General features: G+C 39.7%; 1 protein-coding gene across 1 annotated transcript in view; it reads left to right on the forward strand.

Moving 5' to 3' along the window:
- Window positions 1-23,660, forward strand: part of rftn2 (raftlin family member 2) — an 82,456-nt gene extending 58,796 nt beyond the window's left edge. The window contains exons 6-9 of the mRNA XM_028807643.2: window positions 7,530-7,645; window positions 8,966-9,069; window positions 14,444-14,531; window positions 21,861-23,660. Coding sequence (XP_028663476.1) covers window positions 7,530-7,645; window positions 8,966-9,069; window positions 14,444-14,531; window positions 21,861-22,058 — 506 coding nt within the window. The 3' untranslated portion in view covers window positions 22,059-23,660. The remainder of the gene's footprint in view (window positions 1-7,529; window positions 7,646-8,965; window positions 9,070-14,443; window positions 14,532-21,860) is intronic.
- The last annotated feature ends 1,756 nt before the right edge of the window (window positions 23,661-25,416 follow it).

Genomic DNA, 25,416 nt, shown 5'->3' on the forward strand with positions numbered 1-25,416 from the left:
AAAGTCCTGACCTGAATCCAATTGAGATGCTATGGCATGACCTTAAAAAGGCGGTTAATGCTAGAAAACCCTCAAATAAAGCTGAATTACAACAATTTTGCAAAGATGAGTGGGCCAAAATTCCTCCAGAGCGCTGTAAAAGACTCATTGCAAGTTATCGCAAACGCTTGATTGCAGTTATTGCTGCTAAGGGTGGCCCAACCAGTTATTAGGTTCAGGGGGGCAATTACTTTTTCACACAGGGCCATGTAGGTTTGGATTTTTTTTTCTCCCTAAATACTAAAAACCACCATTTACAAACTGCATTTTGTGTTTACTTGTGTTATATTTGACTAATGGTTAAATGTGTTTGATGATCAGAAACATTTTGTGTGACAAACATGCAAAAGAATAAGAAATCAGGAAGGGGGCAAATAGTTTTTCACACCACTGTACATATACACATCCACATATATATACATATATATATATATATATATATATATATATATATATATATATATATATATATATATATGAACATATATATATATATACACATACATATACACACATACATAAACACACACATATACATATATACATACATACATAGTGCGTTGTAACACGGGCTGTGATTGTTACATGGGAGGGAGACGACAAATCACAGCTTCCCGCTTTCTAATCGGGCCTGTGATTGGTGCTTCGACTGATACCTAGATCCCACAGTATGTCCCCTTAGGAGAGGCGTTAGGCAAGTGTAATTGAATAGTGGTGCTGCAAGTTTAGCTGTACATCTGTTTTTAAGGCTTATTGACTGAAAGGGGCTTTCATGAAAAAACTTAGGGCTTTGCTACAGGATACACCCTGCACAAGTTAAGGAAGTAAAAATAAAGGTATATATTTCTGTTTTATTTAAACCTTTTAAGTTTGTATGCGGGCGGCATGGTGGCGCAGTGAAAGGTGCCAGTTAGGAGACCCGGGTTTGCTTCCCTGCGTGGAGTTTGAATGTTCTCCCCGTGTCTGTCTGGGTTTCCTCCGGGTACTCCGGTTTCCTCCCACAGTCCAAAGACATGCAGGTTAGGTGCATTGGCGATTGTAAATTGTCCCTGGTGTGTGGGTGTGTGCGCCCTGCGGTGGGCTGGCACCTTGCCCGGGGTTTGTTTCCTGCCTTGTGCCCTGTGTTGGCAGGGATTGGCTCCTGTATTTAGGATATAGCGGGTTGGATAATGGATGGATGGACATTTGTATGCATAGCCCCATTTGCCCGTTTTCGTCTTTTTTCTTTCTTCAGTAATATTTCAGCAAACCCGGAGCTTGTCAGTTCAAATCCTGGTACTGACACCACTGTGTGACCCTGAGGAAGTCACTTCACCTGCCTGTGCTGCAAGAAACAAAAGTAATGTAACAAATTGTACATCAGATGTTGCAAGTTGCTGGAATAAAGGCATAAGTCAAATAGATAAATATGTATTATACACATAGGAACTATTCATTTATTTTCAGTTAAGTCATCTGCAGCAAACCTTTATAAATGAGGGTTTCTCCTTTTTAGATAGTGCAAACTGTTTCTTCTTCATTGAGGTTTTCACTTGGAGAGCTTTTTTCATTTCATTGAAAATTAAAGCAGCAGCTGCCAAAATTATGTAGCTTTCTTATTAATTTTTCAACATTGTAAAATAACTTTATAAAGTAACATAAAAGGTTTAAATACTGGTTATCCTTTTACACTAAAATATTACTAAAGAGATACAAAAAAAGTAAAATGCATATGTTGTTTTTCTTTAAGAAGATTAAATATTACTGAAGAAAGAAAAAAAAAAACTAAAACAGCCAAATGGGGCTATGCATACGAACTTTAAAGGTTTAAATAAAACAGAAATACAGTCATCCCTCACCTATCGCGGGGGTTACGTTCCAGAGCCCCCCGCGATAAGTGAAAATCTGCAAAGTACCGACCTATATTTATTTTATTATTTATATATATTTTAAGGCTTTATAAACCCTTCCCACACTCTTATAAACACTTCCTATGCTCTTAAACACTTTCTACACTCTTAACACCGCAGAGCAACACTACACGCAGTGATCAGACATTGATGTGTCTGCCACTCGCTTTGTGAAGAGGGGGGCAGGTGAACGCACATTAAGCAGAGGTGGACTTTGTGCTACTTCTGCCAAAATGCCTGCTTGTCGCTTTGCGCGTTCTGGAGGAGGAGGAGTGTATGTGTGTGGGTGGGTGTGTGAGGGCTGAACGCACGTTTGCTCAAACCCCACTCTCCGAGGCGCGGTACGCTCCTGCCACTTCGCTTGCTGAATGCACGCTTGCTTGTCGCTCTGCGTGTCAATAAGCCTGTACAGCAGATGTTTTCTGTCTCACTGCCTTGTCTTGCATGAACTTAAAATGTTTTATAATACAGAGATGTTACTCATATCCTTAGTCTGACATCCACATATCATATGTGTTAACAAAGTGTGTTTTATAAGTTTACATGTGTTTAAAGCGTGTGGGATGGGTATTTTAAGGCTTAAACTATAAAAATGTTTATTTCTATGGTCTTTCTATATCGCAGATTTTCACCTATCACTGATGGGTCTAGAACAGGGGTGGGCAGATTCAGTCCTGGAGGGCCGCAGTGGTTGCAGGTTTTTGTTCCAACCCAGTTGCTTAATTAAAAACAAATCCTTGTCAATTATTTAATTTCATGGCTTGCTAGTGCTTTAACTCTGCCATGTCAGGTCATTCTCATATCCTAGATTTATTTTCCTTTCTAAGGATATCATCCAAATGATTTGAAGTCTAAACCAGATGTGTAATTCTCAGTGCTTCACTTTTTTCTCTTCACTTTCCTTCCAAGTATTTAATTAAACCAAATAGTGCGTGATAAATACACACAGGTGTAAATGAAAACAAGCTAAATGGAGAAATACTGGTCTCTTTTGTCATTTGCATGTTATTTCTAATTAGGAGCAATTAAAAACGAAGACTACAGCTGTTTAAGACTAAAATAAGCAATAAGGGTTCAAAATCTTAACGAGCGAGACGACTAAAGTGAAGCTGAAGTGTTACTTGAGCAATACGGGCTTCTTATTAAGCAATTGGGTTGGAACAAAAACCTGCAGCCACTGCGGCCCTCCAGGACTGAATCTGCCCACCCCTGGTCTAGAACTAACTTCCGCAATAGACGGGCGATCTCTTGTATTTTAAAAACCCGCGATACAGTGAAAGCCTGTTTCAGTCAATAAGTCTTAAAAACAGGTGTAAAGATATTGACAATAAACTATGCAAACCCACCAAGACCTGGAATCGTTTAAATCAAGTATCATTACACCTTCCTTTCTTAAAGAGAAGTAAGGCAGTACTTATAAGCTTAGTAATGTTATACATTTCAAATGCTACTTCGATAAACTTTATCACTTCAAACAACTGAACTATCCAGAACATTTGAGGCATACATCCAGCATTCAAACTATGTATAAAAAGCACAACTGTGAAAATGTTCCTTTAATCGTCAACATGTCTCAATGAGTCGTTCTGGTGGTTTTACTTGACGTTTTGATCTTCTGGTTAATTGTGTTTGCAGTTGAGATGTTCTTTCCTGATTTATACTTGTTTTCTCGTTAATATTTGTTTCGCTGGTGTTACTGTTCTGATTAGAGCTTATTGGTCCTTTGATGTCTCGACGGTTTCTTCTTAGAACAGCTCCTATTACGCAATCCCGTCACATACTGGTCTATTGTTTCGCCGCTTTTCTGGAAACATGTAAAAAACTTGTGATGCTCAAACGTCACTTGCGCTTTGGGTTGCAATACGCTTCGAATTTTTCAACTATTTTGTTCAATTTCATATTGTCTCCATCTTCTTCAAACTGAAAATTGTTATACACCTCTAGCGCATCTTCGCCAATTACATGTAGAAGCATAGACGCTTTCATTTTTTCACTTTTCCTATCTGCTTCAATCGCAGCAAGATACAACTCGAATCTCTGTTTAAATCTTTTCCAATTTTCAGCTACATTTCCCTTTAACTGGAGATTTGGTGGGGGCTGTAATCCTTCCATATTTTTTTCCTCTTTTGCTAGAACGTCTTAGCGCTTTCTGACCACGTTTTTAGGTTACTCACAGACACGAGACTCGTTCAAAAGCTGAACCTCTTCTTCACATTCCTCTTCCAATCCGCCACTTCTGACACCATGTAGTGATCTTGTTAGGTTCGTAGTTTAATCAATACACAGGATTGAAAGATATAATAACTTTTTAATAGACAGACTTTAGAGGCATTTACTGTACATGTTACTACTCGTCGTTTAGTTCACGCCCATTCTCCTACTTGCATCGGAATTCACAGGCATTACTAATCATTCTGTAAGTATCCCTTAATAGACCTTACTAATCAACTATCATTACGAAATCCAACGTGGTTTGTGCCCTTCAGAATGAAAACAGTTTGCATTTACTTTTTTAATAAAAGGCGAGCTTTTAAGCCTGAGAAATCACCCCATAAATGCACACGTTTAATTGCACATGTGTTAATATGTATGCTTACAGTATTAAACCCACCAAGACATGGAACCGTTTAAATCAAGGCGCTGTGCTACCTTCTTCCAGATCGGCCCCAAGGCGTTTCACGTGATTACGTAGGAGGCGTGATGACGCGATACGCGACTCCGCCCCCCTCCATTACAGTATATGGACAAAAAATAGGTTCCAGTTATGACTGTTACGCTTTGAATTTCGAAATGAAACCTGCCTAACTTTTGTAAGTAAGCTGTAAGGAATGAGCCTGCCAAATTTCAGCCTTCCACCTACACGGGAAGTTGGAGAATTAGTGATGAGTCAGTCAGTCAGTCAGTCAGTCAGTCAGTGAGGGCTTTGCCTTTTATTAGTATAGATATATATATACACATATCATATATATATCAAAATACCCGCGCTTCGCAGCGGCGAAGTACTGCTTTAAATTTTTTATTAAGAAGAAAAGTCATATATATATACATATCTACATATATACATATATACATATCTACATATATACATACATATCTACATATATACATATCTACATATATACATATCTACATATATATATACACATATCTACATATATATATCAAAATACCCGTGCTTCGCAGCGGCGAAGTACTGCTTTAAATTTTTTATTAAGAAGAAAAGTAAACCTTTTTAAACCAAGGGAAAATGTATGAATAATTATTTGTTAAGGATCTCTTTGTATAGCACGTTGTCAGTTCGCCGCTCTGCTTGTAATATGACCAAGCTGTGTGGTAGCTTACTGTTGAGCATGCAACGTACAGTTGGCCATGTGAAAAGCAGTCCTGCCTCAAATCAATGCCAACCTTTTGTAGGGTCTGCCCCTGAGACTTATTAATTGTCATTGCGAAGCAGAGCCTTAGTGGAAATTGTAGGCGTTTGAATTGAAATGGGAGATCAGAGGGTATAACAGGGATGCGAAGAATAAAAACTCTCTCCCCTGAGCCACCGCCAGTAAATATAGTTGCCTGAATGAGGTTCTTTTGGAGACACGTGACCTGAAGTCTCGTGCTGTCACAAAGTTTCAGTGGCTGTACGCAAATCCACAATCGGTTTCATATTGTTTTCGTACCTTATCAATTGTGTAATGTGTTTTTTGAACAGGTTTGATTCATCGAAGTGATCACTCCTGCTGCGTTCAGTCACTTCACGTGAGCCGCTGTCTTGTGTGATGTTGCGATGTCCACGGGTTTTATTTAATGACCCGGCAGTTAAAAGTTTCTCGCTACAGCAATTTTAACTCTATTACAAAGTGATCCAAACTGTCGTTTATACCTCGTGTCTTCTCATTAAACTTGTATCTCGCGAATATGGCATTGCAAACGGCAGCGGGTCAGTTCACGTGCTTACGTGGGAGGCGTGATGACGTGATATATTTTGATATATATCAAAATACCTGCACTTCGCAGCGGCGAAGTACTGCTTTAAAAATTTTATTAAGAAGAAAAGTAAACCTTTTTAAACTGAGGAAAATGAACCGGTTGTAATATGACCAAGCTGTGTGCTGAGTTTACTCTTGAGCATGAAATCTAACGTGGTTTGTGCCCTTCAGAATGAAAACAGTTTGCATTTACCTCTTTAATAAAAGACGAGCTTTTAAGCCTGAGAAATCACCCCGTAAATGCACACGTTTAATTGCACATGTGTTAATATGTATGCTTACAGAGTATTAAAAGACACTCAAAAATTAACGTCATTTACCTTCGTTCCCGTGTTTGACTCGTGCTGTAAATCTCTTCCTTGTTTTTAGTTCACGTGATTACGTAGGAGGTGTGATGACGCGATACGTGACTCCGCCTCCTCCATTAGAGTATATGGACAAAAAACAGGTTCCAGTTATGACCATTACACGTAGAATTTCGAAATGAAACCTGCCTAATTTTTGTAAGTAAGCTGTAAGGAATGAGCCTGCCAAATTTCAGCCTTCTACCTACACGGGAAGTTGGAGAATTAGTGATGAGTGAGTCAGTGAGGGCTTTGCCTTTTATTAGTATAGATGTATACATATACTGTGGTATCCCAGCACAATGGAAGGCTTTTTTCAGAGTTACTAATGCAGTGCAGTGCAATTCTCATTGTCTCAACTGAGCTACTAATATCGTGAAAGATTCTTCCCTTGCTGGACTTGTCTTGTTTGACCTACTGTCTTCTGGCAGGTGTTTAAGGTCAATAGGCACTCAAACAAACAAAATAAAGTCAAAGATTTTTTCCCACCAATGACCATATGTAAATTAATTTTTGATTGAAAGTGTATGAATGGAGGGCTGAAGACTGTGGATGTGGGGCTACAAACTCACTTTGCTTTGCTTGGCAAGTTTTTATCTCCTTTGTTGAAGCAGGACCAACATCATGTGCTGCCCCAATGAAGCAGTAAAGACCAGGGGTTCTGTAAGATCTTAAATGTACTTGCAGTAGCTTAATATAGCAGCATCTCCATAATTTTTTATCAAATATTACACTGTCTTATTGTATCAGGCTAACCATTCCTCCTTACAAAATTGCTTAAGTTGTGTGTTGCTAGCTGGTAAGTGGCAGTCAAAGCCATTTTTAGGTCTCACCACAAATGTTTTTCATTCTCATAATTTTAAGCAATGCCATTGTTGCTCTGTGCTTTGGGTCATTGTCCTTTTGAGACAAATTTCCAGTTTAAGCTTTTCAGTGGATAGGAGCATTTTTTTTCTCCAAGATCTGTCAGTTTTGTACTGCATTCATCTTGCCAACGCTCCTGACCAAAATGCCATTTATACTCCCTTCCTCAGCAAGATGGACACATTGCTTTAAGTGTAAGGTCTCTCACGCTTGTGCACCTTGATCACATTTAGAAAGACTTGGACTTTTACCTTTTTTTTTTTTTCATTTGATATACTTTGTTAATCTCCAAGGAGAATTTGTCTTTTCAAATAATGTCCATTGGTCTTCCACTTTTACAGTCCAGCATTACTAGTTTACATGATAAAATGGATGAAAATGTGACATGTTTTTATTTTGTGTCATTTTCCCAGGGGAGCCAGTACCCCGCTCTCTAGAGGGTCTGTTTGTGTATGAAGAAGGCCGAGGCTGTAATGAGCCAACTCCGGGCAATGACACCATTGTAGTGGAGCAGTGGACTGTCATTGAGGCAAGTATGGGATGTCCAAACAGAAAAGAAAAAAAAATCATTTAAATAATAACTAATATTAGCTTTATTTATATAGCACCTTATCATATATTTACAACTCAAGGTACTTTCCACAGATTTAACAATAAAAACAGAATAGATAGATAGATAGATAGATAGATAGATAGATAGATAGATAGATAGATAGATAGATAGATAGATAGATAGATAGATAGATAGATAGATAGATAGATACTTTATTAATCCCAATGGGAAATTCACATTTACTACATTTACTTGGATTATTATCATTAATTAGTCAGTCAGTCATTATCCAAAGCGCACTATATATATATATATATATATATATATATATATATATATATATATATATATATATATATATATATATATATATATACCATATATATATATATATATACGGTATATATATATATATATATATATATATATATATACACACAGGATCACGGGGGTCCGCTGGAGCCAATCCCAGCCAACACAGGGCGCAAGGCAGGAACAAATCCTGGGCAGGGTGCCAGCCCACCACAGGGCACACACACTAAGCACACACATTAGGGACAATTTAGGATCGCCAATGCACCTAACTTGCATGTTTTTTGGACTGTGGGAGGAAACTTATCATTAATTAATACATTGATAATTTCAAATAAATGTAAGTATGCTAAATACAAAATAATTCAGGTATTATTAAACAAAATGTATGCACTAAAGTATAAAACAAACCTTCACTCTTATCAGAAAAAGGTTTTCTAATTAGATTATTTATACATTAAGGCGGACAATAGAACAACCAGATCTAATTAATATATATAAATGTAAATATATACAGTATATATCTACATCTTGCATATGTACATTGCACCCCATTGAGTAAAAACAGTTTAATGTTTTTAAAGATAATGAAAAGATACAAAAGCAAATAAAACGGTCCATAGCGGTTTCCATTGATTTAGGATGTAGACAGAGTTCTTGATTCCTGAATGTGATTGTTTGACCTGCTGACACACAGGAGAGGAAAACAAAAAACTTCTACGACGGAAAATGGAAGAAAAATAAACTGTAGGGCCACGGTTGTAAGACAGAAGCGAGCAAATCAAATAGTTAGGTTTTGAATTTATGGTGAGGTCATTTTAAAGCGATGTAGTGGTCACATACAAACCAGATATTGTTTTTACTTATTAAACTTCTTTTTTTGTATTCAGATAGTTGTTTTGTTAATTTATATTTATTGATTTTTGTTGCAGGACTTTATCTGTTATCCAGTATTAAAGCTGATTGTGCCTGTTGTGTTTGCAGGGCTGCGAGGTGAAGACGGATTACGGCCCATTGATACACACACTGGCAGAGTTTGGTTGGTTGCTCACATCTGTGCTTCCCACGCCCATCATCCGGCATGACAGGTACAAGTGTAATGTGATTGGTCCATCGTGTCCCAGCCTTCTTAGAAATACAAGGCAGTTAGTACTGCCATGGGGTGCTTCTTCGTGGTCACAACCAAAAGCCTCAAAGCATTTGTTAAGAGTATGTCCCTCTCCTGTAGAATTGGGGCGCCATGTTATATACCTCCACACCATCCATCCGTTTTGTTTCTGTCACAGGTTTGATAGTTTAATTCCTCTGAAGGTTCATCATCTGTGCTTCCTCTCACGTTTATCGCATTTTAGGCCATGATTGACATTAATATCATTGACATCACAATAAATGCAGATTAAACTTTACACAAATTTAATACCTAATGTATGAAATGGGCATAACGAGTCCAATTTGATTGAATGCCTTATGATGGTGAAGCATCCACATGGCATATCTCAGGCTTCGATAATTCTGAAGAAAGTTCTAGCATATGGAATTTTGGTTGGCTGGTTGCATTATTTGACACAAGCTTGGTATGAACAAAGGGAGAGCCAAATTTCACAAAGGAGTAATGAGCAGAAAACAGCAGTCTTGTTGTCTCACTTTTCCTGTTTTCATATATTGTTAGTCCATTGCTTTCTTTATTTCTACTAGTAAGCTGTCACTCTAGCTTGCCTCCCAAACTCTAGAATCATTGTGCTACTTCGGCCTTTAATTCCTGTTCTAGTCAGGGAAAAACTTGGGGGTTGGTGGCAGAATTGGCACTCCAGCCATAATAAAAAACCTCAGACTGTTCCACTCCATCTGAACTAGTGTGGTGCTGAGGTATCACCCGTTGCATGGCTGCACTCGAGTCCTAATCTGGATCCTGAGTTGGTTTGTCGTGTGGTGGGTGCGGCAATGCGCTGTATCAGTGTGTGCTCCTAACCTCCTCCTCCTCGCGTTCCTTGCAGAAGATGCCCCAGAATCGCCAGTGGGCTTTCTGAGCTACACAAAGGCAAGGCTGCTGGCTGACAGTGACATCTAGTGTTTCCTGAGAGAATTACATCTTAGAGATAAATGATAATAAGTTCAGTATTTTTCAAGTAGAAGTTATTTCTTCACAAACATGGCATATATCTGTATGCATTTCCAGTGGGAAATTGTGTTGTAAAGGTAAGCATTTTCTAAAAATAAAAAAAAGAATCCCTTGCCCTCACTGGAGCTTTACAGTGGAGTGGGTCATGAGGTTCCACTGGAAAATAGAAGCCTAAAAACTTACCAATGAAGTGTCAAAAGTTTTGATACAAAAAACATGCCTCCCTTGTTTCCAAATCATGTTTGTGACAGCACAAGGAAATATCATTTTATCACATATTCCTGCTACTATTTTTTATGGTAGGGAAACGTTTTCTATTTGCTTGTATGAGTTCTCAGAAGAGACTCAAAAAACAAACCACATGGTGCAAAATTTTCCTGTTTGGTCTTTCAAGGGGATCTTTTCCCTGGAAAAAATAGTTTCTGCCCAATCAATGAAGTTCCCAACACAGCTATAAAGGTGTTTGTCACTGCAGGTTCACTTACACAACAAAACATGCCGGAGGATGAAAGAAAGTACTCAGTCGTCTTCTGATTTGGCACAAGGCAAATGAACTTTGAATGTAAAAGTGCCTTAAGATCACCAGAGTTTTCTCCCCCTCCATTGTCTTTAGAATGATTCCTGGGGATAGTTTTACATTTTTGGGCTCCAATTCCAAACCAGACTTATGCTTAATTCTTTGTTCTTGTCACAGTTGTTGTAATGTTCACCCTTAGCGACTCCCAGAATGCCTGCCCCTAAAACTGCCACTTTGGCACCTTTAGTGCTAGCATATGCTGGCATTCTTTTGATTATGTATGACCTAAGTTTTACTTTGGTGCCTGTTACTTTCAGTGTGCCAGTTCAGAAAGCCCTTCTGCCCCCTAGTGGCTTGTGTATACCTACACTGGTGCTTAAAGAGTGGGTTCCACTTTCAAAGTGCTGACCCTGACATGCGCCACTCCTCTAACCCTTCTGCCCTCTGGCAATCCCTGTATATTTCTGGTGTATTTTATAATTTTTATGATTACTGCAAATGTATTTGGAGTGCTATGGGAGAAGCTATTGTATATTTTTTTAGATTTAAGTTTTGTTTATTAAACTTCTGCATTATATGAATAAAACAAAACGCTAAACCCATTTTTCTGCTTTCTCTCTTGTCTTGGTGGACAGCAGCTGACCAGACAATTCCTCCAGACTGTAACCTAAATCCTTTGTTTAAATGATATTGATATATTGATTAATGGGATGCCCAGGGTGCCTACAGCCTTGGCATTGCCCATCTCCCGAGGCACTGATAGTCATAACCAAGATGGACTAGGACAGTGAGGACACAAACAGCAAGTCATGGTGCACAAATGTGCATACTGCGTTTATTCACAGCAATCCAAACTGTGTGCAAAAAGTGCAGCACTGTTTTTTCCCAATAAATAATTAATTCATTAATACTGTAATTCACACTGACGAACACAGTTCCACTCCGGCTCTAGTTCCAGCTACCTCACCAGGTCACTTCTGGGACACTTGGAACTGTCCTGCCCCCTGCCTAGAGCATTAGGTCACTGCTACTCCCTCTATTCCTCAACAAGACTGACCCACTCTGGAGCAACATTCTTTTGTCTCCTTCACTGGGCCATACAAACACCTCGCCTTCACTCCTCTGCACTGACACAATCACCCAATTCTGTACTTTTTCTTGTCTCTGGTTTTCCTTCTCCTTTCATCTCTCCATTCTCCACTCAAACCCCTTTTATCCTTGTGAGTGTAAGTGCTTTCCTTTATAACACACAGAGTGTCAATGAGGAATGGCTATGCTGATCGCACCCACATGTGAACGAACAATTGGCCAACTTCCTCAGTAAACACCCTGCAGCTGCACGGCTTTCTGCCAACTTGCTCCTGAGTTGCACTGTTTTTTTATAACCACTGACCCCTGAGACGCTGCTTCATGTATATATATTTATGTATGTATGTATGTGTATATTTATATATATATATATATATATATATATATATATATATACAGTGCGTCCGGAAAGTATTCACAGCGCATCACTTTTTCTACATTTTGTTATGTTGCAGCCTTATTCCAAAATGGATTAAATTAATTTTTTTCCTCAGAATTCTGCACACAACACCCCATAATGACAACATGAAAAAAGTTTATTTGAGGTTTTTGCAAATTTATTAAAAATAAAAAAAACTGAGAAATCACATGTACATAAGTATTCACAGCCTTTGCTCAATACTTTGTCGATGCACCTTTGGCAGCAATTACAGGCTCAAGTCTTGTTGAATATGATGCCACAAGCTTGGCACACCTATCCTTGTCCAGTTTCGCCCATTCCTCTTTGCAGCACCTCTCAAGCTCCATCAGGTTGGATGGGAAGCGTTGGTGCACAGCCATTTTAAGATCTCTCCAGAGATGTTCAATCGGATTCAAGTCTGGGCTCTGGCTGGGCCACTCAAGGACATTCACAGAGTTGTCCTGAAGCCACTCCTTTGATATCTTGGCTGTGTGCTTAGGGTCGTTGTCCTGCTGAAAGATGAACCGTCGCCCCAGTCTGAGGTCAAGAGTGCTCTGGAGCAGGTTTTCATCCAGGATGTCTCTGTACATTGCTGCAGTCATCTTTCCCTTTATCCTGACTAGTCTCCCAGTCCCTGCCACTGAAAAACATCCCCACAGCATGATGCTGCCACCACCATGCTTCACTGTAGGGATGGTATTGGCCTGGTGATGAGCGGTGTCTGGTTTCCTCCAAACGTGACGCTTGGCATTCACACCAAAGAGTTCAATCTTTGTCTCATCAGACCAGAGAATTTTCTTTCTCATGGTCTGAGAGTCCTTCAGGCGCCTTTTGGCAAACTCCAGGCGGGCTGCCATGTGCCTTTTACTAAGGAGTGGCTTCCGTCTGACCACTGAACCATACAGGCCTGATTGGTGGATTGCTGCAGAGATGGTTGTCCTTCTGGAAGGTTCTCCTCTCTCCACAGAGGACCTGTGGAACTCTGACAGAGTGACCATCGGGTTCTTGGTCACCTCCCTGACTAAGGCCCTTCTCCCCCGATTGCTCAGTTTAGATGGCTGGCCAGCTCTAGGAAGAGTCCTGGTGGTTTCGAACTTCTTCCACTTACGGATGATGGAGGCCACTGTGCTCATTGGAACCTTCAAAGCAGCAGAAATTTTTCTGTAACCTTCCCCAGATTTGTGCCTCGAGACAATCCGGTCTCTGAGGTCTACAGACAATTCCTTTGACTTCATGCTTGGTTTGTGCTCTGACATGAACTGTTAACTGTGGGACCTTATATAGACAGGTGTGTGCCTTTCCAAATCATGTCCAATTAACTGAATTTACCACAGGTGGACTCCAAGTAAGCTGCAGAAACATCTCAAGGATGATCAGGGGAAACAGGATGCACCTGAGCTCAATTTTGAGCTTCATGGCAAAGGCTGTGAATACTTATGTACATGTGCTTTCTCAATTTTTTTATTTTTAATAAATTTGCAAAAATCTCAAACTTTTTTCACGTTGTCATTATGGGGTGTTGTGTGTAAAATTCTGAGGAAAAAAAATGAATTTAATCCATTTTGGAATAAGGCTGTAACATAACAAAATGTGGAAAAAGTGATGCGCTGTGAATACTTTCTGGATACACTGTATGTATGTATGTATATATGTGTGTGTGTGTATATATATATATATATATATATATATATATATATATATATATATATATATATATATATATGGTTGAAATAGTTTACTGTCAAATAAATGCAAAGAGTACGCGACACGTGTTTCGCCCTCATTCTGGGCTCATCAGGCGTACAAACTCCACTGCACTCCCTCTCGGGAATCGAACCTTGGACGTCAGCGCCAGAGGCGATGCCCCTAACGTTGCGCCACGGCGTGTAGTTCGTTTATTTGACAGCATGTAGATCGGGGTAATTACATTCACGGCATTCGAAGTCTGTGTCACAATCTGAGGGCACCGTGGCGGATGTTAGCAGATTGCTGGCCAACCACAAGCGTTACCTGGTAGGTAACCACCCATACAATCAGATTGTGACACAGACTTCGAGTGCCGTGAATATATATATATATAATATATAATATATATATATATAATATATATATGTGTGTGTATGTATATATGTGTATATATATATGTATGTATGTATGTATGTATATATATATATATATAGATATACATGTGTGTGTGTATATGTGTATGTACTGTATATATGTTTGATGTGTGTGTATATATATGTATAATATGAATGAATAAGCACTTATAGAATGCTTTGGAGTGCAGAAATCAGTTGGACCACTCTCATATGTTTCATTTTGCTGCCTTTTCAGTGAAGGAAACCTGTGCACCAAGCAGGTGGTGTTTTTGCAGAGGCCAGTGGGAGGCAGCTCTTCTGAGCCCAGGCCATTGATGCAAGAGGTAAGATGGATGTCTTTGTGCTTAACTCTGCAGGCCCAATTAGCGGTTTTAGCATGATGATTTCTGACATGCAGTATGGAGCCCCTAGGAAAGCATCTGTCCTCCTGGACGTTTTCATGTTTCACTGTGTTGTGTTACGTCTATAATAGCAAAAATGAGAACAACTTTTTTTTACAATAAAAGTTAATCAGTTGACTGATTCTAAGTACTCATATTCATTTATCCAATATCTAGCAAGGCCACCTCTGGCACAAACTATAGCCTTGTGTATTTAAGGGGAAGTCTCTGCCAACCTTATCCATCAGTCTCTGCAAAGTTACTATAGCACCTTCTGGCCTGAGTGGTGACTGGTGAAGATTTTTAGTATACATTTTCAGTTCAACCTTTAATGGAGTCTCTCTGCCATTTTTGTTTTTTAATCCCTGACAGTATGGCCTTGGCTGGATATTTTAGGTAATTTTGCCACAGGTTTTGTTCCACCACAGGTTCTGCTTTTTTCCATCACCCTCATGAAGAGGAACATCTCTACAGGGTGAGCTTCTAGCAATACAATACAATTTATTTTTGTATAGCCCAAAATCACACAAGAAGTGCCGCAATGGGCTTCAACAGGGGTTGCCTTTTAGATAGATAGATAGATAGATAGATAGATAGATAGATAGATAGATAGATAGATAGATAGATAGATAGATAGATAGATAGATAGATAGATAGATAGATACTTTATTAATCCCAATGGGAAATTCACAAGCACTAAGCCTTGACTCTCTAAGAAGACAAGGAAAAACTCCCCAAAAAAACCCTTGTAGGGAAAAAATGGAAGAAACCTTAGGAAAGGCAGTTCAAAGAAAGACCCCTTTCCAGGTAGGTTGGATGCACAGTGGGTGTCAAAAAAAGGGGGTCAATACAATACACAGAACAACACAGGTAAACCTCAATACACTATAACAATGCAATAGAAGTATTACAAGTACAGAGCAGAATTCAACAGTAGATAATATTACATAATATGATTTAGATTTGTTCAGAGTTTTGGAGACCTCGGCCATCAACCTGCCTCCCCCTATTGGCCATTCCACAGCTGAGTCAGCACTGGGCTAGCCAATCTGATGAAAGGACCCCTCTACCTGACAATTCCTGCGATCCTCCATCAGAGATGTCTTTACTACCTTAGACAGGTGGGCAGTGGCACCAAGTGCCACACTTGAGTACTGAGTAGAGAGACGGAATAGGTGAGGGTTTATTAACAAATTATAACTATCATATTACTTACGTTTTAGTGCTAATGACTAACAACAGAGGTGCAGTCTGTACAGTTAATCAGCAGCTTTAGTCAGGATATGCTACATTGAAGTTGTGAGACTTCAGCCAGGATTTGAAAGCTTGAGACTGAAGGGGCATCTGTTATAGTAGCAGGCAGACCATTAAACAATTTAGGGGCCCTGTAACTAAAAGCACAACCTCCCACTGTTATTTTATTAATCCTTAGACTCATAAGCAGACCGGCATCTTGAGATCTTAATGTGCGCTCAGGTTTATAAGTCATGATAAGTTCAGACAAGTAAACTGGACCTTGGCCATTTAAGGCTTTATATGTTAAAAGAGGATTTTGAAGTCTGCCCTAAACTTAACCGGTAGCCAGTGTAAGGATTTAAGAAGTGGAGTTATGTGTTCTTATTTTCTTGTTCTTGTAATAATTCTTGCAGCAGCATTTTGGATTAACTGGAAATTGTATAAAGAAAAGTTTGAACATCTAGTGAACACCAAATTGCAGTAATCAATCCTACTAGAAATAAATGCATGAATTAATTTCTCAGAATCCCACTTATTTAGAAGACGCCTTAATTTCCCAACATTTTTAAGATGGAAGAAACACGTTTTAGACAACTTTGACTCTAATATGTCATTTAAAGCACACATTACAAAGATAACTCCTAGATTGCGGGCTGATTCAGTAAAATTAATGGTGATTCCAACTGAGTTAAATGATGACAAAATATTGTGATCAGCATCATTCCCCCCGATAATTATCATCTGTGTTTTAAAGACAAGTAGTTGTCATTCATCCACTTTTAATTCACTAACACAACTAATTAAAGGCAACATCAGAAAATCTTAATTTGGCCTAAAAGAAAGGTACAACTGGGTATCATCTGCATACGAGTGAAAATTAACATTATGTTTCCTAATGATAGATCCCAGTGGAAGCATGTAAAGTGAAAACAGTAAAGGTCCCAGTACTGAGCCCTGCGGGACACCATATCTCACTTCCGTGTATAATGATGGAATACTGTCAACACATTTCTGTACTTACTGGAATCGATTTGATAAATAAGAAGTAAACCAGGGAAGGACAGTGCCTGTACGGCCATACCTAATTTTCTAGCATGTGCGGTAAAATAGAATAGTCAATGGTGTCAAATGCTGCGCTTAAGTGTAACAACATAATTACAGTGGAGTTTCCTTCATCTGAGTATATCAGAATATCGTTTACAACACGCGTTAGTGCAGTTTCTGTACTATGACCAGTGCAGAAGACAGACTGTGATGCATAAGGTGTGACTGAAGCAGATTGGCGACTACTTTTTTAAGTATTTTGGAGAGAGAGGGTAAATTTGAAATGGGTCTATAGTTATTAAGTGTGTGTGGGTCTAGGTCTGACTTTTTAAGGAATGGTTTAATGACTGACACTTTTAGTGCATCAGGTACTGTGCCATGCAATAATGAACTATTGATAATGTTTAGATTAGGCGCTGCAAGAACATTCATTGAACTTTTTACTAGTTTTGTTGGCACTGGATCTAGGAAACAAGTAGTGGGTTTCATTTTAGAAATTAAAGTCAAGAGTTCCTGCTCTGTTACAGGATTAAGATTTCTAAAGTGTCGAATGCAGTGTGAGGCAGGGTCTGCCAAACTAGTATGCAGTTTACACTGTGATGCTGTGATCTGGGATCTTATATTTTTAATTTTCTCATTAAAGAAGTTCATAAAATCTGTACTGCTAATGTCTGTTGGTAATTTGCACTGTAGATCTGAATTTCCATTTGTTAATTTAGCCACTGTTGTAAACAGTACCCGAGGATTTTTATTATTGCTATCTATTATTATAGAATAGTATTCTGAGCGAGCTTTAAAGAGAGCTTTTTTGTATTTTTTTTAACACTCTCTGTCCATGCAGTTTGAAAGACGTGCAGCTTTGTTGTTCTCCATCTGTGATCCAGTTTTCGACACTCCAATTTAAGAGCTCGAGTGTTCTCATTAAACCATGGAGAGTTTCTATGTGCTTTGATCACTTTTGTTTTAAGGGGAGCCACTGCATCCAGAGCATCTCTCAAGGTCACATTATAATGTAATGTTAGCTGATCTAAATGGTTTTCCATGTTTATTTTTGATGTTAACTGATATAAATGGTTTTCCAAAATTACACTTGACTTACTCAAAGTATCTATAAATTTTAAAGCAGAATTACAATCTAGATGTCGCACTGTCTTTGTTTTAATCTGTGAGTGTATTGGTAAGGGCAGAACCAAATCAAACGTAATTAATTAAGTGGTGATCGAAAATAACTTCATTTCATGGAGTAATATTTAAATTTTGAATTTCAACTTTGTAAGTTATAATTAAATCTAATGTGTGGTTATGATTTTGAGTTGCACCTTTGACAATCTGACAAAATCCTACTGAATTTAACAAATAAGTAAAACATTTTCTAAAAGTGTCAGTTCCCATATCAATGTGTACATTAAAATCCCTATCGACACTCTGCGATCATAATTTATAGCCAAATCAGATAAAAGGTTGCCAAATTCGGTCATGAACAATGAATATGGCCCTGGAGGTCTGTAGACTAGCACTACAATTGTGTTGGAATCTTTTAATATTTAAAGTGAATGCCTCAAAGGATGTGAAGTCACCTAAATTTTTAGAAGCGATTTGCATTTTGTTACAATGAATTATTCCAAGGCCTCCTCCTCGACCAGAATCTCTAGATACTGCCCCATGCTTTATTGTAGGAGTGATATCTGAAGTTATGATAGGCATGCATCAAGTGGAGTGTTTAGTAACCGTTAATCTGCAGCCCTCTGATACATGCAAATAAGAGTGTCACACTGTACAGTGCTGCTGTACATGTGACGGTGGTGATATAGTAAACCTGAAGTACTGTGATCATGTGTCAATCACCAAGAGACAATAAGAAGTCTTTCACACGATTTAATGTGTACTTTCCACTAGACATCCAGATGACTGTTGGTGCACAAACAGATTCTCCAGAAGGTTGACAGGAGCATGCAAGACATCTTTAAGTGTCCACATTTCCCTTTGTGCTGGGTTCCAGCTGTCAGATAGGGCAGCCATTCCTCAATAGTGTCATCTTAAACACCTGTCAATCTGCTGTCTCCTCCATCTTCTTCAGATCCCACTCATGAGTTTACTTCTGAGGTACCCTTCACCTGTGTTTAATTTACTGCCCCCTGGTGGCCCATGTCCATCCATCCTGGAGTACAGAGAAACTTTCTGTCCCCATAATCCTGAATGTGCCCATCCTCTGCTCTGTGCCACCTTTGCCCATAGCATTGACTTGCCAGATGGATACCCTTTTATATTTTTTAAGGACTTTTAATTCAGTGTCATCTTTATGGTGAATTCAACCAAGTCCTTACACAGAAAATACTTCGCTTGCCAGTTCCAAAGATCTCTTTTGTATGTGAAGGCCACTTGAATTGATCAGGACCACAGCACCTAAAGTCAGTCTTTTAATGGGATGTTTGTTAATTAAGAGACCACACAATATTTAAAATTGTAAACCGTAATCTCCCATCCATCCATTTTCCCAGCTCAGGGTGTCTGTCTATCCTGTCGACGATGACCATAAGATAGGCATCAATCTAATGCACCTTCAGTGATGCCGACATACTGTACATACAGTATTTCACTATTTGAGCCCACTACATTTAATACAAGGTTGAGGTGTCAGTCTGTGGTCAGAGGTTTGTGTTTTCCTCTTGGATCAACAAGATGAAAAGTTTGGAGCAGACCACTTCTCTCAACACATCATTGAACTTTGGTACCCAATTAGCTTGTTTTGGTTTTTGAATTCCACCACATTTGTATTTTTAATTTTCACATTTTCAACACAAACGTCTCTGGTTCAGGTATACAGCGTGACGGGCACCAGGGCCCACGTTTGGACCAGGGCTCCTGTTTATGTTGAAATGCTGGAATGCTGATTGAGTGCTACTGCACAGCATGACCCACCATGAAATGACTGACAGGCCACTGGTACTTCCCAGCTGTACAGTTGGCCACATCCAGTAATAGCAAGTAAGATCTGGTTATGTACAAAGTAAAAATCTTTGTATTAACAAACAAGTGCATATTATTTCATAAAGCTTCATTGTTTTATGGAGAACAGGGTGCCACTCATAGCACCAAACCGTAGTGCATTTGTGTATGTGAATATGGGGTTTGCTTGGTGGCATTGGCAGTGCTGACTCGACTGAAAGGCACTGAAGAGCAGCTGCAGTCATCAGGCCACTGTTGGTGTTGTCAGTTAATTAGACAGTACGTCCAAGTAAAATTCTGAAAAATTTTGAAATACAGTGCCTTCAAAAAATATTGCAACCCCTTCACATTTTTTAAAAATGTTGCTATACTGCAGCCTTGTGCCACAATTAAATCCATGTCTTTTCTCATCAAGCAGCACTCAATATCCCAGAATGACAAAGCGAAAACAGGAGTTTACAAATATAATAAGAATAAAAAACAGAAATCTCACATTGACACGAGTACTCAAAACAAATTGCTGTGACTGTTGAAATTTGCCTCGTGTGCATTGCATTCAGTTGATGGTCATTGGTGTTTCTACGCCTTGTTTGCAGTTCATCTGTGGTCAGTTCAATTGACTGGACCTGATGAGGAAAGGCAGGGTCGTGTCTATAGAGAATCCCACATTTGACAATGTGCATCAGAGCACCTAAAGGACTCTCAGCTATGAGAAACAATGATGAAACCACGGCTTGAACCCATTCAAACACTTCTGGAGAGTTCTGAAAATAGCTGTCCATGGACGGTCTCCATTCAACCTGACAGAGCTCGAGGGAAAGTGCAGAGACGAATGACGGAAAATTCCCAAAACCAGGTGTGTGAAGCTCGTGGTATCAGAGCCGAGAAGACTCCAGGCTGGAATTGCTTTCAAAGAGGCTTCAATGAAGTGCTGAGTAAAGGGTGTGAATACTTCTGTCAACGTGAGGTTCATTTTTTTTTTTGTCAAGAGTTAATACATTTTTACAAATTTCTAAAATCCTGTTTTGCTGGGGTGCTCAGTGTTGTAGGATGAGGGAAAAATGAATTTAAATGATTTTAGCTCAAGGTTGCAATAAAACTGTAAAAAGTGAAGGGGTCTGAAAACGTTCTGAAGGCACTGTATGTGACAAACGACGCAATATGGTGCCACAGTTCCAGTTCCAGTGTGACCCTGAGCAGGACACTAAACCTGCCTGTGCTGCAGTCAACACACACAAGTAAAGAGTGGCAGGTACTCTGGGTAACATTGTCCATCAAGTACTGTATATACTCGCAGATAAGTTGGGACTTGATTTTACTGTATAATTTCTGGTATTTTATAGTGTCAGCCATATAAGTCGAATGCGCTATTGGTCCAAGAGATTATGATGCGCTAACACCCACCTGAGAGAGTAACCACGGGGCACACTGCCTTTTGTTTTCCTATGTATTGTGCCTACGTGACCACACAGTAATACCCAAACTATTCCGAAGTGACGTTTGCACTGATTTGTGTGTTTTGTATCTCACACCCTCATTCACCTTTATTGTAAGAGCATCCCTTATCCACAGTGGAGCGTTCAATCAGAAGAAAATATGAAGCTGGTTTAAAATTAAACGTCGTTGAAGTAGCGAAAGAAATTACTTACTGTGCTGCTGCAGCAAAATTCGGTGCGTCTTGAGATTTTATGATCGATTTTTCAGGTTTCAAGACCCCTTATACGCGAGTATACACGGTAATCAATTTTCAATATATTTGACTGACTGCTCACAACTGTAAGTGCTGTAGGGAGAAAGGAATGAACGTCTTGCTGTGAACCCATGATATGTCCGTACGCTGCAGACTGCCATCTCCTGGTATGCTGCCTTCAGCCGTCTCCACTTTCTAGTTTGTCCTGCTATTATGCTGGAGGACCATGGGTAATCTTCAGAGCAGAAGTGGCTTCTGGATGACAATGCAAGTGGACTTGCACACATGCTGTCTGTCCTGAGAGACCTTGTATGTGTCTGCCAGGGTCACCTGACTCTTGTCTGTTTTTCTTTCAGAAGCTTGCAAGTCAGTCTCCACACTCTGAAGTTAGCCCACATACAGTGAGCCGAGGCATGGGTGGAGCCAGTCGAGATGTCTTTGGCGCAGGTGACGGGGACTTCTCCAGCTTTGGTGGTTATCCTAACATGCTGAAGGACTTGGAAGAAGTGGGCTATGAGCAGGAAGAAGGAGCTTCTGAGGTCACCTGTATGTGAACTCTGTCACGACTGCAAAGGAATTATCACGCAATGGGAGCGAAGGACCAAAACTGGAAATTTGTTTATTTACACCGATGAGCACACTGGCCGCTTACAATAACTTTGCCATCTGTTTACGTTCGGTGCCTTCAAGTATCTGCAGTTGTCCTCCTCCTCCACCTCTTGCCTCTTTAAAGCACGTGTCTGTCCTTCTCGTAACTTTCACAAGTTGGCCTTGTTTATAACGACACCAGCACTCTGATTCCTGTTCCTCTTGCACATCTCAAGTCGTCCCCGATCTGAAGCACTGGGCACTCACGTAGATTTGTATTGTGTGTGCTGTGTAGCTGATGTACGTTGGTACTTGGCAAGAGTGGCCAGGTCAGTGCCTTAGGACACAGCTCTGAAATGTTGATAGCAACATGGAGTCCTGTACCTGCCAGCTGGCTCCTCAAAGTGGGGGTCCAAGAGACAACATGGGTCATGATGACTGGAGCATATGGAGTGTGCTGCCTGAACATTTTAGTTCAAATTGAAAATTTGAGTATCTTTAAGTTGGGTTTGCTTTTTTCTCCCTGACCCAGAAAGCAAAAGGATGGCCTAAGCTCAGGTCTGCTCTGTTGTTTGGTTTTCCTCCTGTTTCATTTTCACTTCATGCCACACTTTAAGGGTCCAAAGCAGAACAAAGCTTTCCACTCATTCATCCCCTCTCATCAGAACTTCAGTCCAGAGCTCATATCCCAGTGGTCCTGGTCCTGTCCTGAGCAGTTTACTTTGTATTTGCCATCAATATCAAAAGACGACGAGTATAACAAACAGCTTCTTTGTATAAAGTGCGGCCTTCTTGGTGGCTGTTAATTGTGTTTTTAAAGGCACACAACTTCATGGCCTCCACATAATGTAGTTTGGGGTCACAGGGACCAGGAAGTGGTGGGCACAAGGCAGGAACCATCACTCGACAGGTGTCAGCCCTTCACAGGGCATAATTACTGTAAATAAAGAACTAAATCCGGTCTTACCAAGCAAAATGTACAAAGTAACACCTGGCAGCCAACCTGACAGCACTCCTGAATCTTCAAAGAGCCGGGTGATCCGTGACTTTCCTACAAGACGCGTTTCCTCTTCAAGATGGAATCCTGCGTATTACAAATGGCCATGAAGCTTTTCCTCAATTGAACATCGTAAACGCGACACACACAGTGGGTCTTTTATTCACGCTTGGTGAAGTCAGAGGTCGTCGGTCTGCTTGGCCATCCTCTGTTTTTGCCTTCATAGTTTGGGGGTGAAGCGGTGGTCTTATGATTGCTACGTTTGGTAGAACTGTCATAGTTCCAGTTGTTCAGTCTGCTCTTATAGTCCACACTAACACGGCTACAACTGAAAATATCTTTGTTGTAATTTGCTTTGGCCCTCCATCCACACTGAAACAGCCTTTAATGACCATTAGAAACCGTCACGTGACTAGATGCGGACTACAGTCTCCTCTTTATTTATTTATTATATCATCATTTCCTAACTGATTTGACGGTATGTATTTTGGCAGGACCCCAGTCTGTGTTTGTGCTTGTTTGTAACTTTTAAAAGCACTTGGATTTCATTTTCTGTGTTTACCTCATTCTTTAGGCCACTGTCGGGCAACCGGTGCACCGTGGAATTTTCTAGGGGCACCGCAAAAACTCTTGTAAAATATTTAAAATTGCTAGTGTTTTTGAACTTTTGGTTGATTAAAAAGATAATGTTTTAAAAAATATATTTTATGTTGGAAAAACAGATAACGGTTAATCAGATTGTTGCAAGTTAAAATTTTCACTGTTCACCATTCATCATAATATCAACACCAGCGGTGTCAAAAACACATCTCGTGAGACTTAAAAAGTCTCGTCGTTAGAAGATCTCGCTCACTGTACGGATAGAAGAAGGCGGAGCAAATACAGAACGAGAAAAATACGAACGCTACATTTCGGCTCTTGCCGACGACAGAGTATCGCTGTAGCTGCAGCTCTCACCACTTAATCGTCTCAGTATTACTATGGAAAAATTAACTCTCTGTGAGCAAGGTTTTTCAACACTTACAGAAATGAAGTCTAAGAAACGCGAGAGACTTCAAATGATCGACAAGGAAATGCGCGTCTGTCTTTCGAAAATTGATCCTCGCATCAATCTCATATGTGCTGAAAAACAATCTCAACGTTCACATTAATTAAAGATTTATCCTTTGATTCCTTTATTAATAAAATTTCTTTCAAACTTGTAAAATTAACTGTTTTTATTGGTGATTGTCCATAGATTGTGTCGTCACGACTTTATTTATGGGCAGTCCCTCAGGTGCGCCGCGAAAGAAAATTTTTGGACTTAGTGCGCCACAACTCGAAAAAGGTTGCCTTTCACTGCTTTAGGCATTTTGATTTAGCTCGGGTTTGCTCCGAGAACTAACGTCGTTCTTGGTTGACAGACCACATAGCCCCCATAGAAAAGATTTATGCATTTTTGGTGGACAACAAATGTTGAGAAAACCATCTGAAAACACCAGTGTGCAGGAAAAATAGCATTTTCAAATGTATGCGTGTTTGTGTGGACGAAGCTTAAGTTGGGAGACTCAGGCTTGATGTCCATAGTTTAGATGACACTCGCGTTCCTGGCTAATATTGTTATGAGCTTTTTAATTTTTTTCTTTGTTTGATTTGTTGTTTTGTTACAGTGAATCTTGGGCACCGGTAGTGTTGGTATTGGATTGCCCTGTGACTTCTGACCACCGCCACTGACATGCTTGTTAAGGGTGATTTGCTCAGATGGAAGGACGTAGGCCGCATTGTGACGAAGAGGCGGCTTCTGCCCAACTGTACTTTGCAGATGGCCTTTTTTTTTTTCTTTTTTTTTTTTTTTAATAAACTTTCTGAAAATGTGTAGAATTTCAAAAGGTAGTATGTGAGAAAATAAAGCACAGTGCACCCACTTTTCTGAAGCTCGCATGTCTCAGGCAGTGTCAGAGAGAGCTGGGGGGCCAGCATGAGGATTCGGGGCAGTGTGGGTGCCAGGTCAGGATATTAGAACCGCGTTTAAACATGGAGAGAACCTCCATGTGCCCACTCGCTGTTAATGACTTGAGTGTTGGGAGCCACTCGTATGATAACCCTTTGGTTTTCAAAGGGCAGTGAAATCGTACAAACACTAGAGTTTGAATAGTTGAAATAAGTAAATAATGCAATTATGTTAAAAATATAATTTTTGTACATTTAATGTGCCTTTGCATGCCTCATTGTTGTTCTTTTTTTTTTTTTTTGCTGGTAGTGCTTCTACAAAGTGTGCAGCGCTTATGGCTTGTGTGCTGATGGAAAGTGATGTGATCAGAGCCTGTAGTGGACATTAGAAACCCAAA

The sequence above is a fragment of the Erpetoichthys calabaricus genome, chromosome 8 (assembly GCF_900747795.2).
Source record: "Erpetoichthys calabaricus chromosome 8, fErpCal1.3, whole genome shotgun sequence".
Classification (NCBI taxonomy): domain Eukaryota; kingdom Metazoa; phylum Chordata; class Cladistia; order Polypteriformes; family Polypteridae; genus Erpetoichthys; species Erpetoichthys calabaricus.